This window comes from Heloderma suspectum, chromosome 1 (genome assembly GCF_057233095.1).
Source record: "Heloderma suspectum isolate Gila_16-S chromosome 1, 16-S_ref, whole genome shotgun sequence".
Classification (NCBI taxonomy): domain Eukaryota; kingdom Metazoa; phylum Chordata; class Lepidosauria; order Squamata; family Helodermatidae; genus Heloderma; species Heloderma suspectum.
This window is the reverse complement of record NC_139458.1, coordinates 414098250-414125413: the sequence shown is the minus strand read 5'-3', so window position 1 is coordinate 414125413 and position 27164 is coordinate 414098250. Positions and strand designations below refer to the sequence as shown.

At 43.0% G+C, this 27164-nt stretch overlaps 1 protein-coding gene across 1 annotated transcript in view; it reads left to right on the top strand.

Annotated features, from left to right (window-relative positions):
* The first annotated feature begins 4912 nt into the window (after nucleotides 1–4912).
* PTK7 (protein tyrosine kinase 7 (inactive)) overlaps nucleotides 4913–27164 on the top strand; it is a 128131-nt gene continuing 105879 nt past the window's right edge. The window contains exon 1 of the mRNA XM_084829038.1: nucleotides 4913–5077. Coding sequence (XP_084685164.1) covers nucleotides 5032–5077 — 46 coding nt within the window. The 5' untranslated portion in view covers nucleotides 4913–5031. The remainder of the gene's footprint in view (nucleotides 5078–27164) is intronic.

Below are 27164 nucleotides of genomic sequence, written 5' to 3'. Positions count from 1 at the left end.
GATTGGTGATAGTATCTACTAGGTAGGAATGTTCAAAATGTTCATTCTGGTGTGATGGGTAGCCTACACTGGGGGATAAAATTCTTCTGAATAAACTATATACTATGTTCATATGCACCTTATAACAGAAAAAAAGAAATACCAAAGTTTGCAAATTCCTGGAGTAAATGGTTCTTTATCCTGCAATTTTCCCGAACAGCATGTGAACTCCCTGGGGTAACAAAGGCCATTTACCACACAGTAAGCATTTTGTGAGAACATGAACAAAGGTTATAATCTTTACAGCCACATCCCTAGTTGCTAGCCTGTAAAGGAAATAGGGTTGTCACCAGCCCTGCTGTTCCCAGCTTGAGACAATAAAGAAATGGAATAGGACTCAGAGCCCTTTGATCTTCTCTGTGAGTGATCAGAGAGAGGGAAACTTCTTGGGGCCTGGAGACTAGTTTCTTTAATGGTTTTAGCAGTCCTTTGTAAAGCATCCTCAGGGCAGGAGACTGCAATGTCATGTCTCTGTATCAGGCTAATATCCACTCATACAGGTATGGCATGAATGTAACCACAATTTAGATATTACGGTATGTTGTATATAGTATGTACTGTTTATAGACAGCTAACTTGGTCTCAGAGAATAAGCAGGAGAAAATAGATACAAAGATCATTTTAGGGATTAGTTAGTCTACTATGGCATGAAGAGCTTTCATCCGATGAAGCAGTCATATGAAAACTCATCCCATGATAAACTAAGTACTCTTTTAGATATTTTGAATTACACGGGCCTCTTCCTCAAGTGGAAGATAAGTTGATCCAGCAGCACATACCACCTTGCCCATGTTGAGAGTCTACCTTTTTACTTATTTTGGGAACTGTTGTATGGACCAGAGAGAATGAGAGCCCTCAGGGTGTAGGTCAAAAGACATCTGGTAAGTTGCTTATCTTGACTGAGAGGAAACAAAACCCTCTTTATTACTTCCCCAAGGTCTTGTAGTTTCCCTCCCCAAAGAAGCTACTTTAATTCATCCCTGCCACAAGCTGTAGTGCCAAACTCTGGAGTTCTTTTCAAGGTTTCAACCACCTTGTTTTAAAGATACATTGGTGATTCCTTACTTTGTTACCTGGGAAGAAAGGATGTGTTGGACCCAAGGCTAGAGTTTGTCCGAGGCTGTCTTCTCATAAATAAAGACAAATTGTGTTAAGTCTTCTTCAAGCCTTCTGTCTTAAACATGCTTACCATATATTGTCTTATTTAAATCAATGAGAAAGCATGGTTAGGATAGAGCTAAGAGAGATATTCAGACATGCTTGTTTTCCTTCTATAATGTTCTCACATATATTATGTAGACTGCAGAGGCACATTCCCTGGTCCCCTTAAGAGGATCATGTAGAACACAAGCAAGAATATCTCAAGATTTTCTTCTGTTCTGCTTTGTGGAGAAGCAGTCATTTTGTGATAGACCCAAGATGGATTGGCAAGAAGTGGGATGGGTCCTACTCTGGAAACAACAACAGCAACAGCAACAACACAGTTCAGCAGGTGTTTTTTTTTTTTAAAGAAGTCTATATTCCAGCCAGGAAATCAGAAGACGTTTACTTTTTGGGAGGACAGCAATGACAAATCTTGATAAAATAGTGAAGAGCAGAGATATCACACTGACAACAAAGGTCCACATAGTTAAAGCAATGGTATTCCCTGTAGTAACCTATGGCTGCGAGAGCTGGACCATAAGGAAGGCTGAGAGAAGGAAGATAGATGCTTTTGAACTGTGGTGCTGGAGGACAATTCTGAGAGTGCCTTGGACTGCAAGAAGATCAAACCAGTCCATACTCCAGAAAATAAAGCCAGACTGCTCACTTGAGGGAATGATCTTAAAGGCAAAACTGAAGTACTTTGGCCACATCATGAGAAGACAGGACACCCTGGAGAAGATGCTGATGCTAGGGAAAGTGGAAGGCAAAAGAAAGAGGGGCCGACCAAGGGCAAGATGGATGGATGATATTCTGGAGATGACAGACTGGACCTTGGGGGAGCTGGGGGTGGCAACGCTCGATAGGAAGTTCTGGCGTGGGCTGGTCCATGAAGTCATGAAGAGTCGGAAGCGACTGACCGAATAAACAACAACAACAATATTCCTGCTGCATCTACTTTCATCTTCTTCATCTACTTCTGTTTCATCTCTTGAGAACCATTAATGCCACCAAGTTGGGATGATAATGGGTGCTTCCAGATGAAGCTTTTATCGTGCCATCACCCTGCCTCATTCATGGAATGTTATGCGGGTCCAGACATCGTCTTCCACTTGTACACTTCTGATGTTTTCCCACCATTTCGTCCACCTTTTGTTCTTACTGCCGAAAATCCATCGAGAAAAAGATGGAATATCTGCATACTGCCTTCTAACTGGCAGCAAGCGCTAGAAGCCATCTGTGTGGAAGCACGCATAGTCATCCCAACTTGGTGGCACCCATAGTGGGTTGAGAGGACATGGGTCTGAATGAAACTGTCAAGTAATAGTATCAGCTGTCCTGCTTTCAACTCCCTCACCCCATGTTTACCCCACTACTGCTCCACTGTCTTTTGGCAACAATGGAATGATAAAACACGGGCTGTGGTGCAAAGTGGAAATTTAGTCAAACAAGAACACAACCACAATGTTACCTAAATACACAACTATATAGATGTGTGGTAGCCACGGGAAAATGACTTGTAGTTTGTGGGGGTGAGCCATTTATGTGCATCTGCTCCCAGGAAAGCTTTTAGCATGCATTAACAAGCCCAGCTTTCCAGGCATGTACAGTGTGCCCCAAACCAGTTCTGTGTGTAGTGGTGGAGAAACACAACCTCCTCATCACTGATTGAGGTGACTGACAGGGGAAGGAACATGGACATGTTTTGTGTGTGTGTATAGAATCATAGAATAGTAGGGTTGGAAGGGGCCTACAAGGCCATCGAGTCCAACCCCCTGCTCAGTGCAGGAATCCAAGTCAGAGCATCCCTGACAGATGGCTGTCCAGCCTCGTCTTGAATGCCTCCAGTGTGGGAGAGCCCACCACCTCCCTAGATCATTGGTTCCATTGTCGTATTGCTCTAACAGTCAGGACGTTTTTCCTGATGTTCAGCCGGAATCTGGCTTCCTGTCACTTGAGCCCATTATTCCGTATCCTGTACTCTGGGATGATCAAGAAGAGATCCTGGCCTTCTTCTCTGTATCAACCTTTCAAGTACTTGAAGAGTGCTATCATATCTCCCCTCAGTCTTCTCTTCTCAAGGCTAAACATGCCCAGTTCTTTCAGTCTCTCTTCATAGGGCTTTGTTTCCAGTCCCCTGATCATCTTTGTTGCCCTCCTCTGAACCCTCTCCAGTTTGTCTGCATCCTTCTTAAAGTGTGGTGTCCAGAACTGGACACGGTACTCCAGATGAGGCCTAGCCAGTGCTGAGTAGAGGGGAACTAGTACTTCCCGAGATTTGGAAGCTATGCTTCTATTAATGCAGCCCAAAAGAGCATTTGCCTTTTTTGCAGCCACATCACATCGTTGGCTCATATTCAGCTTGTGATCGACAACAATTCCAAGATCTTTCTCGCTTGTAGTGGTGTTGAGCCACGTGTCCCCCATCTTGTAACTGTGCATTTGGTTTCTTTTTCCTAGGTGCAGAACTTGGCATTGACCCCTATTAAATGTCATTCTGTTGTTTTCTGCCCAGCGCTCCAGTCTATCCAGATCACTTTGAATTTTGTTTCTGTCTTCCAAAGTATTAGCTATCCTGCCCAATTTTGTGTCATCTGCAAATGTGATCAGCATTCCCTGCACCTCCTCCTCCAAGTCATTCATAAAAATGTTGAAGAGCACTGGGCCCAGGACTGAGCCCTGCGATACCCCACTCGTTACTTCTCCCCAGTTTGTGAAGGTCCCATTGATAAGCACTCTTTGAGTCCGATTCTGTAGCCAACTGTGGATCCACCGGATCGTTGTTTCATCTAGCCCACTTTGAGCTAGTTTGCTCATCGGGATATCATGGGGCACTTTGTCGAAAGCTTTGCTGAAGTCGAGGTATATGATGTCTACAGCATTCCCACGGTCTACAAGGGAGGTGACTTGATCAAAAAATGAGATCAGATTTGTCTGGCAGGACTTGTTCTTGACAAATCCATGTTGGCTTCGAGTAATCACGGCATTGTTTTCAAGGTGCTTCCAGATGGATTCCTTTATCATCTGCTCCAGACTTTTCCCAGGGATTGATGTCAGACTGACTGCTCTGTAGTTCCCAGGTTCCTCCTTTTTACCCTTTTTGAAGATAGGGACAACGTTAGCCCTCCTCCAGTCATCTGGCACTTCCCCCGTCCTCCATGATTTCTCAAAGAGAACAGACAGCGGTTCTGAGAGTTCTTCTGCTACTTCCTTTATGACTCTAGGATGCAGTTCATCCGGCCCTGGAGATCTGAACTCATTCAAAGTAATGAGGTGTTCCTTGACCATATGCCTGTCGATCTCAAGCTGCAATCCTGTGTGTAAATAGACTCTGAATCGATGGGAAGAGAGTACGGGTAAAAGAAGAACGTTTAGCAGCGCCAGCCTACTCAGAAGTAAGCCCCGTTGAGTTTAATGGGGCTTACTCTTAGGCAAGCATCGGATTGCAGCCTAGGCATCATTACACCGAAGCAGCCGTCCCCGAGACTGCAGTCTGGGACGCCTCGCGCGCGCCGTGAGGTAAAAAGTGGCTTCAGGCCTCCTTCCGGGAAGCCCGCCGAGGCCAATAGGGGTCGCTCGCCAGCCGGGCAGGTAATCCGGACGGACGGAGCCGGAGGGGCACAAGCGAGTCGGGGGAGGCGGACGGGAGAATGGGTTCCGGCCTGCCTCGCACGGAGCGGGATGCTCCTGCCGGCCGGAAGCTCCTCCTTGTCCCGGGCGTGTGAGGGGCGGAGCGGGGCTGGGCCGGCCTGGGCGAAGGGGCTCGTGCGGCTCTTTCGGAGCAGCATGGAGTGAGAGCGAGTGCCAGGGCCGGAGCTGGCCGGGAGCAGCAGAAGGGGCAGAGCCGCGATGGCCGCGGAGGTGGCGCGGGCGGTCCAGCTCCTGCTGTTCCTCGGTGAGCGTGGGGATGAGGCAGGGGGCCCTTCCGTGGCCGACTGGCTCGTCCGCCCTCCTTGCCTGCCACCGGTGAGGCGAGCGCAGGCCGGGGGGCGGCGGGGGAGGCGTGAGGGGGTTGGCTCCTTCCTTCCTTCCTTCCTTCCTTCCTTCCTTCCATTTTGCTCGAGTGGGGCCCCGCGGCCCCGCTTTGCGCTTCAGCCGAGAGCGGGGAGGTGGCGGTTTAGGAGTGCGGCGCGCTCGTGCGCGGCCGGCGGTCGTGCCTCCTCGCTGCCTCGAGGGGCTTAAAACGCGCGCGCACCGCCCGCCTCAGGCTCCGAAGCAGAGGCGGGCTGCGTGGCTCTCCTGGGTCATCGGCGTGGCGGAAAGTGTGAACTCTCCGGTTTTTGGGTGCGCGAAAGAGGGAGGGAGCGGGCGAGCCTGTTCGCGCGGCGGAGAGCGGCCGCTGCTCAAGGCGCTTCTTTGTGTCCGCCGGAGGGAGGGAGGTGGAAAGTGGCCGCAGAGAGTCTCTCCCCAGCCATTCGGTGCCCAGCCTCAAACAAACCCCCTCGCGTCCCCCAAAAAGGGATTCCCGTCTCCCTGCCCATCCCTCTCGATTTTGCACCCGCCGCCGCAGCAGTTAACTTCCCTCCACCCTCGGTTTCATCAGACACAAGCCCACCAATTGCTCGGTGCCATTCAGACCGAACAGGGGGATCTTTCTCGAGCGGGCAGCCAGGCAACGTTTCTTCTGGCTGCCCCTAACGTGCTGGTTTGAAACTGCTGCAAGGAGGCAGGCAGGCAGGCAGGCAATAAGCGTGCGTGCGTGTGTGTTTAGGCTGGCTGGGGGAACGAGAGGAATACACGCCAATACCTTTCGTTTTAATAAGCAGACGCTAGTTGCCTTTTCAGAGAAACGTAAAATTACATTCCTATCTCTTGTCAGCCACTCTTCTGCACAAGGACAAGGGCATTTGTATGAAGACCGTTTGTTTAGGTTCGTCATAGATGAGGCACAAAGAGGAAGAATTGTAAGGTTACAGAATGTCTTTGATTGGAGTAATTTAAGTTGGAAAGAGTTCATAATTTTTTGAACTTTTTGCAAACCTCTTGTTCCCAACCATCTCCATTAATGAGCGTTTAAAACTACTGGAGTCATTCTGACAGGCTTCCATCTAATCTGTAGGATACAAGCTGGGGACTCAAACTTTGGGATGGATCTGTTGAATTTGAGTCAACTGTAGATTTTAGGAATACACCTTAACTTCATTGACTGTCAGATTCACAGACTAGTTCTAACTAATCTAGTCCCACAAAAATTGACAAGACCAAATTGTCTTAAATCAAAAAGTTCCAGTGATACCTTGGTGGACCTAGCTGTTTAACCCTATACAGTTTATTACTTCAATTCAGTCTTCAATAAGCTTCCAGTGTTTAGCTTACTTTATGGAACAGTTTTATATCCTGCATTAGCTAGTATTGCAGATGTGAGAATCATTCCTCCATTCCTAGTTGATAATGTAATGACTGGCATACAGATCCCTATTATCTGGTGTTGATCTAAGGTCATGAACCTGATTGTGGGTGAAGTCTCTGTGTTAGAGATATATACAAACAAGGAGTATGCCAAATCACTGGTTGGCATATTGTGCAACTGTTGCCACTGTGCAGTTTCTTGATATCCTTGAGTGGGCAGCTTGCAGCAGTTTAGATCTTGGAGAAGATGGATTAATTTGACCGAGGGCTGCTTCACATGTTTAAGGATTATCTGGTATGGTAATGCAGGATAGAGGAAATGCCCTTTTCCCCCTGTATATTACAGTTTTGTCCCACACTTTCTCCGAAGAGCACTACAAAACTTTACTCCCATGTTGTACTGCTGCAGGTGAAAATTGCACCAAATTAGTACATTTGTCAAAACTGTAGAATCCTAGCAGTGGAGCTTTTCTTCATTGCTTCCATATTAATTAATGGTTTTCCTAGGTGTTTCCCAGAGTCCTCCTTGGATGCTGCTGCAAAATAATATTGTTGCCTGTTGTGTTTGAAGTGAGAGGCCTTTGCTGAAAGTTTGTGCCGCATTATATCTATGGCTTTAGCATGTGCAAAATAATAGTCAGGCTACAGTTCCTAATATAGTGAAATATGTACCCTCTGGCACAGTTGGGGAGTTTATTGTGAATTTAAAATTCACATTGATATTTATCTGAAGGTTTTATGAAAACATAATTTTAAAATTCAGGTTCTTCAGCAGTATACTATTTGGAGATGAGGAAGACTTCCCCCTACTAAGGGCAAAATCCTATGCATGTTTAAACAGAAAAAAAGTATTCAAAAGTGTGACTTTTTCTGTCTAAACTTGCATAGGATTTCACCCTTAGGAGTACTTCTTTTCTGGAGGCAATTAGAGCACCACAGCTGTAGATGGAATATTGGGTGGGATGAACCCGTGTTGAGGAGGCAAAAACATTTTGTTAAAGAAGTTCACTGGCCAAGTTTTGATTTCATAGTCTTGCTGATTACCCTTTCTGGGATTCACTTTGGTTGTAGAAGACCCTTGCAATCCCTGAGCTTCTCTGTTAAGTGAATAAACAGCCCTTCTTAAATAATTTATGCAAATGCAAGTTTTGGGGTTTGCTCATTGATTCCTTAATCTTTATAGACCTCTTTTAGTCCTGATACTTTTCTGCTGCTGTGAAGGCTAGGAATATTTAAATCTTGACTTTATTGTAAGATTGGTGTTTGTTTAAGGAAACAGGCCTTGTTTTCTTCATGCAACTAAGTTTATAAATTCATATCTAAGTCATCTCACCTTACTAATTTCAATAGATCAACATTTGTTCTGAATATTTCAGAGCAGTGATATCCACTATATGTCTAGGTTAAAAGTGAATACTACTCTGGCTTTAAAATATTTTGTCTCTATGGAGTTTATTGTCATTAATGATAGCTCCTTGCAGAATTGCTGCTTTCCCCCTTACTACTATGTTCCTTTCGTGTCTGTTGTAGCCATCTAATGCAGCAGTTTCTTCAGGCTTATTATTCCAAATGCATTGCTAAGCTGCAGACAGCATTATAACTACATCAGTCCCAGAACTAGTAAGGTCAGAGACTCGGATGAAGTTTGGTATGAAGGGTTTTTCTTCTTTTTTCAAATAATGTTTCTTTACATTTTATGCACAAAAGCAGTTCTGTTTCATGAAGGACATATGGATGTTTTGTAAGCAATAATGGTCTCTAGGAAGTATCTTGGTTTCAGGTTACCAAGAATTTTAATAAAAGCATTATAGGTCTTGCAATGTTTTGCCTTTACATTTATCACAACTTGGTTAAAGTGAAAATAATAATATTAAGTTGAAGACAGGGGGTTGAGCATGCTGGTTCATATTACTAATAGAGCAAGTATTTATGGTAAACTCTGTCTGCACAGTCCTATGGATATCTCTTCAAAAGTAAGTGCCGCTGAATTCAGTGGAACTTATTCCGAGGAAACTGGCTGTAGGGTTGCAACCTAAGAATAGGTAATCCTTTAGAATTCCCAGTCTAAGAAAATCTCTTAGAAAACAGAGTATATGCTCCTTGGGAGTGAATTCATCAAAGTAGCAAGCAACAAGTAATTAAATGTTGCTGCCTGTTTTAAACTCCTAAACATTATTATAGCTGATGTGAGCTAGAAGTGTTTGGTCCAGACAAACTGGCGGATTAAGTTACATGTATTCATTCGTATTGCTGGCCTCACAAGGACAAAGTTGATGAGTAGGCATCGTTCTCATGTTAAAAAACAACTCTCATCGTGAAATGCCGCTTACCCCAGACTTAAACCTTATCCAAAGTTTAAAAGTTATATTCTCCTTATAAAGCACAGACAATGTTTGCCTGCCAACAATTTTTGTCACAAATAAAACAAAACTGGACCATGCGGCATTTACTGAAGTTCATACGTGGTATGTGATAAAACTGAATATAACCTGAGCATACCCATTTTTAAACATAGGAGTGGGCGGAAGATAGATCTCCAGATGTTTTCGACTTCAACTCCCAGAAGCCCCTGCCAGCATGGCCAGTGGTCAGGACTGCTGGGAGCTGAAGTCCAAAGCATCTAGAGACCTACTTTCTGCTCACCCTGATTTACAGAATAACCAGCTAACTACACTTGAAAATTTAAGAAATATACTCCATTAAGTATATCTTGATTCTACATTTGGGCTAGTTGAACAACTAAAAGCTGTAGTAATTTAAACATTGCATCATCACTGACTTAATTCTCAAGTTTTTAATAGCAATATGATAAGAACATAAGAAGAGCCATGCTGGAACAGACCAAGAGTCCATCTAGTCCAGCATTGTGTTCACACAGTGGCCAACCAGCTGTCAACCAGGAACCCACAAGCAGGACATGAGCACAACAGCACCCTCTCATCCATGTTCCACAGCAACTGGTGTACATAGGCTTACTGCCTCTGGTACCGGAGGTAGCACATAGCCATCAAGACTAGTAGCCACTGATAGCCTTTTCCTCAGGAATTTGTCCGACCCCCTTTTAAAGCCATCCAAATGGATGGCCATCTCTACATCCTGTGGTAGCAAATTCCATAGTTTAACTATGTGCTGTGTGAAGAAGTACTTCCTTTTATCTGTCCTGAATCTCCCACCAATCAGTTTCATAGGATGACCCCGGGTTCTAGTATTTTGAGAGAGGGAGAAAATGTCTCCCTATCCACATTCTCCAGACCATGCATACTTTTGTAGGCCTCTATCATGTCTCCCTTTACCCTCCTTTTTTCCAAGCTAAATGTATTAGCTGTTACCTTAAATACCAGAGTGTGCATACCTGGTAATGGGGGACTGCATTATCATAAGCATCTCAATTGGTGTGTGTAAAGAATGTCATGTCCATAAAAGGGCAGTTGTATGTTTTATCGTATTAGAAATTTGCTATCTCACTTTTAATACTTTAGAAATAAGGAATTAGGAGTGGTCCATCAGCCTAAACTGGGATTAATATCTCATGGTCTTGGGCAGGGGTAGGCAACCTTGTACGGCAGTGCTTTCCAGATGTTTGGGCTACAAGTCCCATAATCCCTAACCATTGGCTATGCTGGCTGGGGCTTAGGGAAGTTGTAGTCCATAAACCCCAGCCAGCATGGTCAATGGTCAGGGATTATGGGATAAACACTGGTCTAGGATAAACAGTGCAGAGGCAGCCTTCAGCAGGGGCAGCTTTCAGCAAGGGGCACAAAGTAATTAAGGTTAGTTAAATGGTCTTGTGGCACCTTTAACAACTTTATTATGGCATAAGATTTCATAGACTATAGCCCACTTCACAAAAGCTTATGCCATAATACATGTGTTAAGGCGCAATCCTATGGCTGCTAGGCAGTGGCTAGACAGCCATAGGATTGTTCATTTTTGGGAATCGACCTCTGAGCCTGTGCTCTGAGGTCAGTTCCTGGAAAACTGCCTTCCCTCCCCGCTGCCTTGTAGGCAGCACAGATCATCCCTGGGCTCCGTGCTTGGAAAAGCAGCAGAGAGTGGGGCAAAAGGGGGCGTTTCCAGGGGTGGGTATTGCAGAAGTGCTGGTACGATGCTTCCTATGCATCGTCTGGCTTCCCCCCTGGCCCTGCTCCAAGGTCCCGCAGCTAGCTAGCTGAAATCGGCCATCTAGCCGTGAATGCAGGGTGGTTGGAACATGGAGGAGAAGATTCCCCTGTCCTCTCTGCCCACCCTGCATTGGATAGGCAGTCGCCTCCAAATTTGGAGGTGGCCACCTAGCCTGATAGGATTGCTCCCTTAGTCTTTAAAGTACTAGAAGACTCTGTGTTGTTTTTGCTGCACCAGACCAACCGAAACATGGAGGAGAAGATTCCCCTGTCCTCTCTGCCCACCCTGCATTGGATAGGCAGTCGCCTCCAAATTCGGAGGTGGCCACCTATCCCGATAGGATTGCTCCCTTAGTCTTTAAAGTGCTAGAAGACTCTGTGTTGTTTTTGCTGCACCAGACTAACCTGACTAGCCCTCTGGAAATTAAAGCAAAAGTCAACTGTGTTAAATTTTAGTATTTTAATTTTGTAACTTTTTAGTTTGGCTGGATATATAACAAATCAAATGAAGACGAGTGCTAAGTACTATTAAGTCCCATTCGTTTCATTGGGAGAGAGTTAAGGACATGCTTAACTTGTTAATTGAAATCAGTGAAACTTGAGATTTGAACATTGGCTGGATCGGGTCCACAGTACTTATAAAATAGATATTACAATGAAATGATGCAAATATATGAGCCATGTTAGCAGTTGAATTTCAGCAGAGCCATGAAATGTACTGAAATGTGTATTATGTGTATAATCTGAACCAACTGATACTTTGGACTTCAACTCCCATAATCCCTGCCCATTGACCATACTGGCTAGAGTTTATAGGAATTGTAGTCCAAAACATCTGGAGGGCACCAAGTTGCCTTCCCCTGTTCTACTGTTTTCAGGAAAACGTTAACTGCTGTCTGCTAGGTTGGGGGGTTGTTTTAAGACTCTGTGTTTACATTATATCCATTAAATTCAGAAAAATGCACCATGTGGCTGAATGCATTATATTTCTAAAGTACTTAAATATTAAGCTGTTTCTCAAAATAAATGCCATGGGCAAGTAAGCACAAGTACAAGAATAACTCATAAAAGAACAGTGGAAATGCATGAAAATGAAGCTGGTGTGATTAGTTAAATTATAGGGCAGCAATGTGGGCATGCTGGATGGAATGGCAGAAACCTTTGAAGTAAGGTGGCTGTTAAGTTGTAAAAGTGGCCCTTATGCTACCCTTTCACCGGAGGTAACATCTGCAGGGTGGTGTAGGGCTGAGGCTTGGCTAATGTTCATAGCAGTGGAATATTGCATTCTTCATGTTACACTTTCTTTGTTCGCATGGGTGTGAATTCTAAAGGTGTCTGGAAAAATGGCCATGTTTTATTTGAGCTGTATAATGTAATAACTAGCAAACTTTGGGTCACAGAACTTAAGTTTTGAAAATATTTTTTAATTTCAGATAATGTTTGCCCTATCTGCTTAAAAAATATGGGGAATGCATGGCCCTTTAGAAGTTGGTGGACTGTATTTCCCATCAGTTCTAGCCAGCATAGCCAGTGGTAAGGGATGATGCAAGTTGCAGTCCAACAACATCTGGATGGCCACATGTTTCCCAGTCCTGCTTTAAGTATTTCTATAAAACTTAAGCAGACGTAGGCAACCTAGTGCCCCCCAGATGTTGTTGGACTGCAACTATCGTAAGGCCCAGCCAGCATGGCCAATGGTTGGGGATGATGGAAAGTATAGTCCAAAACATCTGGAGGGCATCAGGTTATCTAGCTCTGTCTTAAAGGCTGCAAAAGGTTTATCTCTTTTCCTGCTTTTGTTTGCTGTCTTCACTGTAGTTTGATACATTAATACTAGACCAAACAGTGTAGCTTCCACTTCAGCGCTTACAGAAAAGCAATCTATGATCCAGACAAACTCCCATTTAAACCCATTAAGGTAACATCCTCACTTTTTTAACAATCTAATTTTTATATCTGCTGTGTCCAATGTGATGCTGTGCAAATAACATACCATTTACAGTAGTTTTGTAGCAAATAACGGCCCTTGACAATGAGTTCATGCAAGAATGTACAATATAGCTGTTAATGATTTGTCATGTTGATAGGTTGGAGTTTATGTAGCTCTCTGATATTGATTGGCCATAAGCATGCTGAGTGTAGCTCCACCAGTGTGAACCTTATTACAACAAAGTAAAGGTACTGTTTCCCCACCTGTTGGGTTTTAAGCAACTGTGGGCTTTGAATGCATTGCTCTTGTGAAGAAAGGGCTATGTTAAACTAGTCTTAGAGATGTCTGTGATAAAGGCATACTTTGAGGTGAATGAGAGACCTAATCCTCCCTTTTTCACACTGCCTTGCTAACAGCCCTTTCCTTGCAATCCTTTCCGTGGCTTGCTGGAGGAGGAGGAGGAGAGTGGTGGTGTTGTCATAAAGGTATCTCAATAGGCTCTACTGAAAAAAACAACTTCCTCTTCCTCCCCCCCTCCATGACACACACATATTGGCCAGTGTGGTGATTCGTTTCAAAGTAATATTCAATTTAGTGTGTTTTCTTGAGTCAAGATGGAAATGCAGCCTGTGAACAAGGAATAAAAGTTTTTCTGGAGGGTTTAAAAAGAAATGACCCGCATGTTGGATTCTGCAGCATATAGTTCCTGATCTAAAGCCTTTTCTTGCTCTGTAAATTGCAGGGATGGGGAAGAAATGGTTCACTATACATGAAAAAAACACTCTACTATAGAATACCAATATTGTGAATTGGTATTTTCCAGTTATGTCTTTCTCTGCAAAAGTATTTTATTTATTTATTTCATTTCTATACTTCACAGAAATTAAGTAAAAATATTTTAGAGGCCTGTTGCTGTTCCTGACTTTTGTACCTATATCTCCAGTTTTATTCAGTTTCTGCCTCCTCTTGCCTGCCTTTCTGTGCAGCCTGCTTTCTGTCTGAGCTTCATCCCAGGCACCCCCTCTGTTACCTTCACTCCCACTCCATTCCACATTCTGCTTGCTTAAGTGATCAAAGTAACATTGGTCTTGAAAGTTAGCACCCCATTAAATTAATGGAGGCAAATGCAGAAAGGTCATTTTCATAATATCAGGTGTTCTTTAAAAACAAACCCCACACTCATACCTTACAAACAGAATTATTACTTTTTGGTCTGTGGTTAGAAGGGCAGAGTTCTCTCCCATGTCCAATGGCAGATATCTTTCACCATGGGAGTACTTCAAGTGTATATTTTTATCATTTTTTTAATAATAGAAAACAAAAATCCATGTGTTTGTATTATCTATGAACTAAGCTTGGAGATTAAAGGCATATACAGCAGTGTTCTCAGTGACTGATCCATAATAGTGGAAATCCCTTTGCATAAAGGCTCATCAAAATCTGAGCTTGAATATTTTGGGGGAGCACTAGAAGTTGTTGGGACTGATACCCCAACAAACATTACAAAAACAATTTCCCTCCTGAAATTCTCTCTAACTGCGAAGTCACAGGCCCTCCAGATGTAGTTGGACTGCAACGCCCATCAGCCTTAGCCAGCATAGCTAATGAGGGATGATGGGAATCGCAGTCTAACAACATCTGGAGATATTGCTCATCCCTGTGTAAAATGATTTTGCACTTTGGCTTGTTAAGGAACCCTCCCTGTCTTAATTCCTTCGAAGTGTATATATGACCTTATATATTTCCCAGTGTGTATCCTGGTTTTCTTTTCTCTTTCTTCATGACATTTTAAGAGTGGATCTAGGTCCCAGTCCACCTACAGGGCCTATATGAATGAGGAATTGCCCACAGACAAGTGTTGTGCACATGATCCTCCAGCCTGATCATTTTCATGTGCACAGCCCATTAGATATGTTCAGTAGTGCCAGTCAGCTGTTTGGGACAGGAGTGGGAAGCTAAACTTAGGGTGCAATCCTATGCATGCTTAGACCGAGAAAAGGCTTACAACTCCCAGCATTCCCCAGCCAGCAAAACTGGCTGGGGAATGCTGGAAGTTGTAAGCCTTTTCTCGGTCTAAACATGCATAGGATTGCGCCCCTAATGTCTCCTTCCAAAAGCCTGACTGGCGCTATTGTGAGTGTCTGACTGGGACTGTGTATGCACAGCTTTGGCTACTGTTTGTAGTGTGTGTGTGTGTGTGTGTGTGGAGTTGAATTGGGATCCAGTCACGGACCTGGCTAGGTACTTAAGAGATCTTGAGCCTTGGCCCATAGACACAAAATTGCATAAAATATGCAAATGCTAATGTATATGCATACATTCACATTTTAAAATAGTGACTAGTATTTACATTTCACAGACAATAAGCTAATTAATTTCCTGGTCAAGTGACCCCAAATGACTTTTTCAATAAATTTGAAAATTCATTTTCAAATAAAAATATTTGCACCTCCAGCATGCCCAAATCAGTTCAGTTAATTTACCCAATTAATTTCCCATCTAAACCTGCTCTAAAATCAAATTATCTTCAATTACCTCCATTCCTTAATCATCACATCCTTTCTCCCCAAAATTCAATCCAAAGGAAAAAGAAACTGTTCTCCCACCATATGTTTCAGTGTACAGTGTCAGGAGCGCCCTAGCTGCCTCTTTCAGTACACTCCAACTCAAGACACAGATGAAAGGATTCTTTTCAAGGCTTTAATCCTTTTACAACTTAATGACTCTTTCAGATGCTAATCACCAGGGACTAAGCAATGAACAGCAGAGTAGCCTATGCTCCTAGTAGGCAGTTGATCCCCGTTTGGAGGAGAATCACTTGAAGACCCTGAATTTATGGGCTAGGGAGAGATCCTCCCTCTTTCCCTTGGGTCCGCGGGACGCAGCCATTACTTGCGCGCCAAACGGGTGCTACGCCTCCTTTCCACGCCCTCCATCACTCCCTGCGTCTGCATCGAGGGTCTAGCAAGCCCCTCTCCCGCACTCTCTCACTGCCAGGGTCACTATCTATCTCAGGAATGCCGGCAGGAGGAATCTCTGCCAGCTGTTGTGCCTGTGAGGGATGAGCTGGCTCCTCTCCCATGGATTGCTGATCCTCCTCAGAATCAGAACTGCTCTGGGGCTCTATCGGCTCAGTTTCCACCCTGACATACAGTGTGTGGAGAACAGTAGCTGAGATCAGCTGCCTGCTTGCCTTTGCTTAAGTGTTTTAAAAAAGAAGTGCTTCCACCACACAGCTGATCAGTAGTGCTAACAATTGACTCCCCCCCATTATCTCAGCAGCTAGCAGCAGATCCAGGGCCAGGTCTAAAAGACACAGGGCTCCCTCCACCCCAGCTATACCCAACAACACGCCTCTGCCCAGTTTTCTAAGAGTTTACTCCTTTTCTAAAGTCCTTTGTTGTGGCTACCTGCTCTGTACATTTGCTTATGGTGTGGTGTCTACTTCCCCCTCCCCTGATTTAATAGCCAGGATTCAGGAAGTATGTAGTACTTGTTTGCTAATAATGAGTTAATTGCACTTAGTTCCTATTGAAGTACTTGAGATTTAACTTAGTCTTGGCTAACTTTTCACACTGATTTCAGTGGAAGCGAGGTAGAACTAACTAAATCTGGATCTAACCCAATATCTTTTATCTGAATATCTTTTGTCAGCTGGTTTTGTAATGCTGCCTGGTTTCTGCTGTATCAATGATGTAGTTTTGGTTTTGCAGTGTTTGGCATGTTCATACCAATGTCTTTACAGTGTTGTCACTTTTTGATAATGTTTTAGACATACCGAAGTGTAGACTACTCAGCAACATTATCTATATAATTCCTTTCAATTTAATACTTAACTTGGCAATATCTTAATATAATAATATCAAGATTTATATTAGTGTCCTTCCTTATTGCTGAAGCCTCAAGAGGACAAACAATAATGTAGGGATTCTTTTAAAATTTTGTGAAAGCGGGTAAGGCTAGAGTTATCTCCTCTTAATACTACTTTTTTTGGTTTTACCTTAGTAGAGCCTCCTCTTCCTTATGCTTTCCCCTCAGCCCTTTTCTTCTCTTTTTGTGTGGTGCATTTCATAATGACAGTAGGAGGGGAAGGAATGTTGGAAACATGACTCTTAAATGGATTTTGAGAGTTGTTACTTTGTGGACACTTAAGCAATAGGAGGGTGGTGTTCTTATGCCTAGTTACATAAGTAGTATTCCATGCTTCTATTGGCTAGGTGGCACAGGGTAAGAACTTCTCTCTCCCTGCATTTTGCTAACCGTCCAAGACATCTCTCCTCCTCCCCCCCCCCTCGTTTCTTGGCCATGCTGCAACAGGAGTCTGTTATACCTGCCCATAGTTCCTGGGCAAGGTGAGGCTTCAGCTTTGCTTTCAGAAGGCTTGTAGGTTTGCCCGTATTCATAAATATTCCTTCACATACACGCTCTTGCACAGTACTGCATGTTTGGCACACTACTGAACACGTAGAAAACTTGGTTTTGAAAAGCATTCAGCTGGAATATGCATTCTCATTCAGTTAAATGAAACTGTTTGTTGTTTTCAGTTCTGTTTACATGCCGAAGCTAGACATTAGTACTCTGAATGTGTCTGTGGGTATGACCCTGTGTGCCTGAAGAAACGATATTCAAAACTGTAGCTCTACTTCTTTTATGCCTAAAAAGCTGTTCTTGGGCACTGCTTGCTATCTGACTTTAAAAACAGCCTAGTTAAGAAGCAGTTTGCACAGATGCACCTTTTGTTTGTGCTAATTAGCACTGTCACTGTCGGCTGCTTTGTCAGAGTCATGGGAAAGAAGCTTTATGTAGGAGTAACAAAGATCTCTCTGCAATGCACTATGGAGTGACTTCTGCTCACCTAAAACAACTCTTCTGTCTTATTCCTCATAGCACAGAATATGGAGAAAGGCATAAGACATCTTGCCCCATGTTCTTCTTGCAGACTTTTAAGTAAAATCACTTGCAAGCAGTCTTTATTTCACCATATAAACTGCATTTTAATTCTTTATAAGAAAGCCCCCTTTTAATCCCTACTCATGGATTTTATTGGGCTAAAGGCAAAAAGCTGTTGCTAAGTTAGTTGCACTTAGTACCCATTGAAATGAATGAGACTTAAGTCATAACTAACTTGTCTCATGGATTTCAATGGGGCTAATTCACCTAACTTAGTTTGGATCCAACCCATTATGCCCTCTGCTCTTGTTGAGTTTTGTTCTTAAACTTACAGCTATGGTATCTGTTTTGTATTCATGGACTCACCAGTTTTTGATCATGAAGGTGCTTGCTTTGCAAACGTTGGAGAGGGAAGGTTGCATATATAAATAAACACTATAACTGGTGGAGTGCCACCAGTATAGTGACTCCTGTTTGAAATGTATTAATAGCCATCTGTGTATTGCCCAGTGCTGGGTAGGAGGCAGGAATGCCAAGAGGCCTATTTTCTAGTGCAGCCCATCTCTTCCCTCCTGAGGTCCAGTAGAACACTGGTGCTTGGTCACGTATTTAGAAGCAGCAGGAACATCCAGAACACAGATGAAGGGACTGAACATCCCTTCCCTGGTACTGTTGGAACCTTGAACTGCTCCAGAGTGGGAGAGGGGCATGTGAGGGATTATCACCTTTGCACTGCTTGACCTCGCGTCACCATTGCTACTTCCTGAACTTGGCACTTTTGAGGAATAGCACTTGGCACTATTCTAACAATTGATCAGTATTACCAATTGATATAGGCCTGGTTCACACATGGTAACCCTGAGTATGGGTTGTCAATGAATCGTGGGTTGTCCTTAGATGTGAACCCTACACTATGGTTTAACTACGGGTTGTTAACCGTGAACAATCCAGGATTCCCAGCCCAACAACAAACCATAGCTTCTCTTCCTGGGTTGTTTGTGGTTAACAGTTCATAGTTAAACCGCAGTGCAGGGTTCGCATGTAACCTATGATTCAACAACAACCCATACTCAGCCCATACTCTGGGTTGTTGTCACATGAAAACCAGGTCATAATCTGGGTTGTCGTTCCTTGCAAACGTCTATTTGTAATGAAGGTTAACATCTTATAATAGTATTATTGAAATGAATTCCTTGTTTAGATTGTTGGAATGTTTCAAAATGAAATGGTATTAGAGTGTTCATCGCAACTATGTATTTTTGTGTTTTGAGCTGCGTTGGGCATGGTTATGTGGAAAAATGGCATACTACTACTACTAGGGATTTATTTATTTATTTAAATATTTTTTATCCCACTCTTCAGCCAAAAGGCTCCCAGAGCAGCTTACATATGATCAATAAAAACAAGACAGTCCCTGACTGCATGACACAAAAGGAAAAAAGGATGAGGAGGGAAGAGGAAGTCAATCACCAGTTCTTAAAAGTTACATGGTGGTTCTTAAAATTACATGATGGTTCTTATAATGAATGGAACAGTTCAGGGAGGGGAGGAATCAAATTCAGCTGCTCTCTCAGAAGAGCCAGTGGTGTGACCCATTTCTTTCTCAGCACCAGCCCTTCCATCAGGTCACAGCAAGGTGAAAATTGAGGTAGGAGGATGAATAAAGCAGCATGCATGGGATTTAAGGAGCAGAATGGGAGTGGCAAGATGACCCCCCCCCCCCCCGATGCTTTTCCCTCCAAAACTGTTTAAACCATTTTTCTCTTGGTGGAGTTTTAAAAATAATCCTGCCAGGCAAAAATGACTCTTTAAAAAGCAGTTTCAAGTGGGAAAAGGATTTAGCTTCTCCCATTCACTCATGCTGTGTTTAAATTGCCTCCCACTATGTACTATGTAGGAGCTTATTCATAATTATTAAAGCAATGAATAATCACACTAGTTCTGTTCCAGTCATATGTCAGTCCAATAAGTACTGAAAGTTAGTAACGCCAATTAGTGATAAATAGTTCCTGATAGATAAGAAGGGTTTGTGATTCAGCTCTTTAAAAATTGCAACAATGCAGCTCTTCCCTTTCTCTTCTTCCCCACAGATAATGGTATTGATGGATTCACTAACCTTTCCACTGCTTGACCTCACCTGTCCCTAGCTTAGGTGGCACCAGGTTGGGGAAAGCTGCTGTAGGATGAAGCTATTAGTCTAGTCAAGGGAAGATAGGAATGTTTGTGGATGGGGCTACCTGCCTCATAGTTGAGCTACTTCTCAAAGTCAGTGAGTTCAAAAGGGATGGGACTGCGCTGCAAATGTATGGACCAAGTACAAGAAGTCTGTGGCTCAGAGCGGCTTATTTCAGATAAATTTGCCATGGGGCATGACCATCACAAACATCCAGTACATGAATATTTAAGAATGGAGTATGCTGTGAATACTCTTGGAGCAAGTGAAACATACTCTACCGTAGTGCCTTTCATTTTAAGTGGCCGTCATTTAGTTTACTACTTATCAGCTCTTTTCCTCTGCAGCAAGGGCTGGAAGCTGACTAGTATTCATTGGCCAAGAAATTGGTCTGAGGGATGTAAGTTGCACATCCAAATTAATGAGACAAAGAACTCCAAGGAGATTGTGTCTGACTGTGATCCAATACTTAGTACCCCCCTCTTGTCACCAGCTGTACCTTGCCTTTTGCTCTTAATTAATAGAACATTCTACTGCCATTGTTATTAATATATGCCATCTGCTTCCTAAGATGCAATAAGGCAACACATTCTGATGTGTTAAAGATGATAAATAACAGATGCACATCAGACAAATCTCTTGGCTGGCAAGACAGGGGACTGATGGGGGAATAGCAGGATCCTTTCAGGGGAGTTGGAGCATTCCCTAGGGCAGCCTTGTCCAATCTGGTGCCCTCCAGATATGTTGGACTGCAGCTACCATCAGCACAGCCAACATGGCCATGATGGGAGTTGTAGTCCAACATTACTGGAGGGCACTGGATTGGGCAAGGCTACCCTAGTGTCTTTGCTGCCAAAGACATATGGTTGAAGCAGAGAGGAACATAGATTGTTCCTTTCCAGTAACAAGAATAGTTTCCAATGTACTTCGTTGGATTGGCTGTTTCTGTATTGTCTTGGAACTGCCTGTCCCACCTATGGTCTAAAGTGAGTTCTAATACTAAGTGACCTCTGTCTTGCTATATCATTTGAGTTTTTTTGGGTCTCTGCACTGTGCCTGCTATGAGTTTTGTGACTTATTTATATTATTTTGCAAGCAAGGTGCTATGTAACTCTTACTAGAACAGAAGACTTGACCCCCCTCCCCTGTGTCTGAAAATGCTTTGAATTCATAGGCATCACAGTTTTGGAGAACCCTCTCTCTGTAACGGTATGTGAAACACCTCCATTTTCTAGGCATCAGCATAACATTTCTAGAAGCTTGGGTGTTCTAGTGCCTAGTAGGGTTTTTCTTTGCCCTGTACACACCCAAAGGTATGGCCTTTAGTTTTTAAACATAAGAGGTGACCATCTGTTCTGGAAAACCTTTTATTGCCATTGATCTCTTCTGGTATCTAAAGGAGCATTAAACATTTATACAAATATTGCTCAGTGTTTTATTTCAGTGGCATTGCCCTATGTCAGTAATTTGCACAGTTTAATAATGCAGTGTGCAAGCCTTTAAAAAAAACTGGCAATATTTCATCTTAATACAAGAACAGTACTAGAATTTAAAGCCATCCAAATTGGTGGCCATCGCTACATCTTCTGGTAACAAATTTCATAGTTTTAACTATGCGCTGTGTGAAGAAGTATTTTTATCTGCCTTGAATCTCCCACCAATCAACTTCATGGGATGACCCCATGTTCTAGTATTATGAGAAAGAGAGAAAAATGGCTTAAATCCAACATTGTGGTAGTGGAAATTTGAAAGTAGGGCTGGACTTTCCCCCACTCTCCTCCCCCTATAGCCCACCTGAAAACCTGCTCTGGAGGGTTTTCCAGCCCTCAGGAACAAATTTTGAGGGCATGCAGGGGGCTGTGGAAGGAAGAGGAGTCTCTCTTCTCCCAGTTCTACTTATGGAACTGCTTCTGATGAGCAGAACAATATAATTGGATTCAACATGAAGTCCTTCTTGTCGATTCTGCTGAAATTCTGTTTTGTTACACTTGCAGTGTACTTTCTCTGGAGTACGCAATTGAAAAAAAACCTTCTTCCTTGAAGATGTTATTATAACAAAACCATTTTTATTAAAGGAATGTAGAAATATATAGAGCACGATCACTTGTTGCCATGGGGCAGTAGGAACAATGGAGGTTGATATAACTTAAGCAAGAGCGGCTTTTTAAAAATTGACATGAGAGGAGATCCTTTCTAACATGGGATATTAGATGAGCTTCCTGCTTCTCAGCTGACTTGACACTCAAATTTCCAAGATCAAAGCCCAAGCTTATCAGGTATAGGTTGGCATAAGTAAACAGCCTGGCTAATAACTAGTGAGTAAACATTTCCACTTCTCTGGATGCTTAAAGTCTAATCTTCGACACTGGAATGCAGACTATTTCATGTTAGCTATGAAACTAGGGTTTCTGCAGTTTGCTTTTTTGTGAACTTGAAACAAGTGTTCATTTAGTTGCAGACCAGCTCTGTTACAGATGTGCTTTCTGTGGAAGCTAATGCTGCCGCAGGTATTTTTTAGAGAAATTCCACTGGTGTGTGTGGGGAGGCACATTAAGGTATATGCCTACTTACTTGGGAGTAAACCCCACTGAACTCACTGGGACTTCTGAGTAAAGATTCCTAGGATTGCATTCTTAAGTGTGTTATTCTTAATCAAATGTTCAGTACAAATATTTTTGTCTACTAAAAAAATGTTTTGAGATGTTTACACAGCCTATAAAATTAAACAAGGTGTACTTTTATTTACTAAATACCAGTCAAACATTCTAAATTAGATCCCAATCAATTTAGGGCACTGGGAAACTTTCTGGAAACCCCACATTAATAATCTTAGGTCCTTAAAATAGCTAAACCCCAAGTAGTAACTTATTCCATAGCTTTTAGTTTGAGGTTTAAGGCTTGTGCAGTTTAAAAAAATATTATTAGCCTAATCACTTCGGCTTGAAGAAGCACGGGAGACTCTTTCCTTTGTGCTGAACAGATCCAGCTGAAGATTAAATTATGAATATTTTAACCCATAACCTACTAGCAAGAGCACAAATCCAATTTAAAAGCCATAGCCTAAGAAGAGGGCTCATGCATGGAGTAGGTGCATTGGAGCTCCTTCTCCTTCCATGAAGTGGGCATGGGATCACTTTCAGTGGTATAGGAAATCCCAGAGTACAAAGTATAGAATGATGCTTTTCTCCTTCAATTATCTTTTATAATATGACAGATCCCAAAGGCAACCATAACTACAGGTAATATTCCCTTTCCCTTGTCCATAGTTCAGAGTGCAGAACCTCTTACAGCTGGAGGGCCAAATTCCATTTTGGAGACGCTCTTGGGGGCCACATTCCCATGGTGGGCAGGGCTGAAGGGAAAAGAGGTGAGGCAAAATACTGGCATATTTTTGCTTAAAGCCCTTAGTACCAGTAACTAAGCCTTAGGAGAGGCATTTCAACGTTTTTTAGAAGGAGGAAAAAACTGTACAAAAGCTGGGAAACCACCAAATTATCAGTAGTTGGGGAAAGGTAGTTGGGCCAGGGGAAAGGGAAGGGGTATCTGAGGAACCCAGGAGGGGTGGATTTGGTCCCCAGGCCTGAGCTTCTCCACCTCTGCCTTATTTCAATGAAAAATCTAAAAAGAACAGAGCTTTTTACTTGGAATTGGAAAGCATGGAAGACCTGGGCAGGGGCACTAGTTTATAGCATAGTTGCTACTGTATTGCAGAATTACTTCCATCCTAGCATTCTAGACATCTGTCAGGTTCTTGATCTTCCCAGAGTAAGCTTGTAGTGGTGGTCTTCCTTTCTTCTCTGGCTTTGTCTTGACTGGAGGAGAAGAGAGGTTTCTCCCCTGCGCCTTAATTTTGCAGTTCTTTGCATCCTGCCCCTCTTAGCAGTTGTTCATTGTTTTTCAAAAGGAGACCATTTGTGATCACCACAGAATACCTCCTCCCATTCACTCTTGTTTAGCCTGAGATGTGGGAGGAACAATTGTATGAGGCAGGAAAAGCAGTGTGTGAAATGAACAGAAATATGCCTCTTCTCTGCCACTTCATTTACACGGCTCCCCATCCCTCTTGTCTGCATAGCCACTTCATTTTTATAACCCCCAACTGTCTGTTCCATGCCTCACCGCTGCTTTCTTGATCTTTACCTGCTTCATCCTAAAGCACAAATATTGCAACAAAATCATACAAGGCAAAGTTATAGCAAATCATTTGCATAACTTTGAGCACATCAATTTTAGCATTTTCAGGAGTGTGTAATCTTGTTTCTTAAACCTCTTAAGATCTGTCACTTAGAATTATATTTTAAAAAATCAGGAGAGTGTTTAGCTGTCTTACTGAATTTTCTAGAGTCTGAGATGCACAACTTGTGACATCGTGTGTTAGGTATTTGTCTTAATTATCTTCTTGTGGGACAATAGTTTGTGGAAAGATGGCAAGTCAGCAGGGCTGTTAGGGCTTCCACATCTCTACCATTAAAGAAAAGTGGTAGTTTTAACCTCCTTCACATGCAAGCTATAAAAGAGGAAATCATTATTTTGAGTAATGGTTCTAATGAGCGGAACCTATTGCCAACTATGGAAGAAAACTGCCCATGGATTTTAATTTAATGCAGCCATCGACAACAACAATAGAAGTTTTCACTTTCATTTAAAATTACTAGCCTTTCCATTGCTTCTATGCTAGACAAACATTTTCATGGGTCTTGGCAGCAGAGTTTTATTTCGATTATACATATGCTGAAAGACTTTGTAGACATTTTATAGAGGATAGGAATCAGATTATCACTATTGTTTCTTCTGGGCCCATTCCTCCTTTTCTCCCCCCACTCCCTGGTATTCAGTGGGTTTTTGAAACTCCTAAATTCTGTGTAATCCAACAGTGGATTGAAAACGAATGGCTGCTTGCTAAACAAGTCCAAGAAAGACCAATGTGCGGCGTTTTTGCAAAAGTTGTATCCATTTATATCTCTAAAAATGTATGCCCACTTAAAGCCTGCATTACCAACACCTGGTTGGAGGTTGGGGAGGGAGTGTTAAGCCTTTCCAGCTATTTCTAGCAGGTTCCTCTATACTTAGCCCCCCTCAAGGGTTATGGCCCAGGATTTTATAGGTATCATGGCAACCATGAGTCTGTCTTAACTAATTTCCTGTGTCTTGATATGCTATTTTGTACTGGGTAAAGGGAGGATGATCTGGTGGTTGAGGAATTTCATGTAGCTCTCTTTTAATGGACAGATCACTACCTGATCAGATTTAAGCTTTCTGACTTTCCAAACTCTGCAGGGGTGGGTGATCTATTAGGGTGATCCAGGTAGATTCCTGATGGCTCTGGGGGGGGGGGGTTTCTGCTTCACTAGCTGCTGGTTCTATCCAAGTCCTGGCTAATCTTGGAATGAAGAAATGGTCCAGAGAGTTGACATAAGTGCTCCTAAAAGCCCTCTCCCACTTAGTAGCACTCAAGCAGCTCCATGGCTTTCCAAGGATCTGAGGGCAATGAAATGGAAAGGGAGACAACTGGAGTTACTAGAGCATATTTCTTAGCGATCACTCCTATGGCACAAGCTTCAAATTGTGCTCTAGCCCATGTTCAGTTAGACTCGGTGCTTACAAATAATTATAAATTAAACATGTTCAATTATATTGAAGAAAAAAGTGCATGAGGGTAGGTATTGGGCCTGGTGAGACCCCCTAAGAGTTAACAGCAGGAGTAATTGGACGGAATCCAATGTAGCAGGAGTGGACTTCCACTCCTGCAATGGGAATTACTTCCTCTCTCCTACAGTTCTCACAAACCCCCCCCCCCGAAAATCTGCTCCAAGGGGTCCCAAGCAGGAAATCTTCATTGGATTCCACCCAGATTTTTTTTTTTGTTAAATTAATCATTTTATATTAATCTTTTTTTAAAACTGTGATTGAATTAGGGTACATCGGACACCATTGCCAGATTAGTAAAATACTGTCCCCAAGGGTAGGAGGGGTAAACAGTTATTGCCAATAAAACAAGCAAACAGAGTATACGTGTGTGTACACACACAACATGCGTGCACATGCAGCACATGCATATACATAAATACTATTTGGCTCGCTGGATGTGGTTTTTAAACTGGAAATAAGTTTTATTACTTGTTGTTGGCTTTGTTTTATGTGTAACATGATTGTTTTCATATTCTAAATCTAGATGAGTGGTATGTTTCTTAGGGAAAGGACTCACTGTCCTGTGCTGAACCCCACAGCAGCCATTATGTGACTACCAAAATCCTCTATGGGAGCCATTTTGTGCTGGTGCCCACAGCAGTGTCTCAAATTCCCAAATCTGCCCAGGGATCCAAAAAGGTTGAGGACCTTTACAGTGTGGCCAAGAAACAAAATAGGGTGGAGCTATGCAGATAAGATCAATTACCAGGGACAGGAGATGGGTTTAGCTCCTGTCCCAGCTAGGTCCACAAGTTCATTTTATTACCTACTCACATGTAAACAAATGCCAGCCAAAAGGCTGCACATGGAGATGGTATTGTGAAAACTGCCCACAATTTCTGAAGTGAGGTGGCCCAGCCACCTTCAACAGAGACAGCATGGTAAGGGAGAGCGAGAGAGGGCAATAGGTTTCTGAATTCCCCCCACCAAACAACAATAACATCTCAGGATCTGGGTTCAGGAGGGGCCAAGGTATTGCCAAACATTGATTCCCCTTGCAGCATCTGGTGTGGGTTGCAGTGAGGGCAAACATTCCTCTCCTTCTCAAGGTCTGGAGGCCATAGGTGGTTCATGGGGAAGGACCAAATTCTGCCCCTTTCTCCACTCCTGGCAGTGGGCTCGGTCATGGATGGGAGGTCTGGGGATGGGTGGAAGAACTCTTGATCTTTCACCATCCCATTGATCACTTCTGGATATTTCCCTTAGAGCAGCCAGAGCAAAGAGCAGGGGCATGCTTGCATTTTTGTTTGGGGAGAGTGTATGTGATGAAGTGTTTGTACCTGCAAGATGCATCTCAATGGGGGACAGTCCATCCAGTGTAGGGGTAAGGGCAAGTCTTGTTTTTGCTATAGAAGACATGCACCCGAGGAGACCATAAGACCATTTTGGACAGTATTGGCCTGGATGTCAATCTTAGGGGCTCCTAAGCTAAACTTAAGTCTAGGCACTACTCATAGACCTGGTTCACACGTCACGGCAGCATTTGGTGGCAAGTCCTGGGTTAATTAACCCACGATTTGTGAGGGTACCCACTGTGTGTGAGCCACTTCCAGTTTTCAGGAAAGAGAGAAAAGGTCTGCTTCTTTACAAATACTCCACAGTTTCATTGCAATTAGTAGCTGGCTTTCTTCAAAGAATATGTATTCCTAATATCTTTCATACAGAGCATCAACATTTCTAACTTCAAAACATCTTTAAAGCCAATAAGCCATGTAAGGATAGCTGTAATTTCTATTAAAAGTCTTGGATCTGAAATTACAGCCCACCCTATCCCAAAGAATCAGGGAAAGGGACTTTTTCAGAGTAATTGTACATAAAGATACAAGCCCTA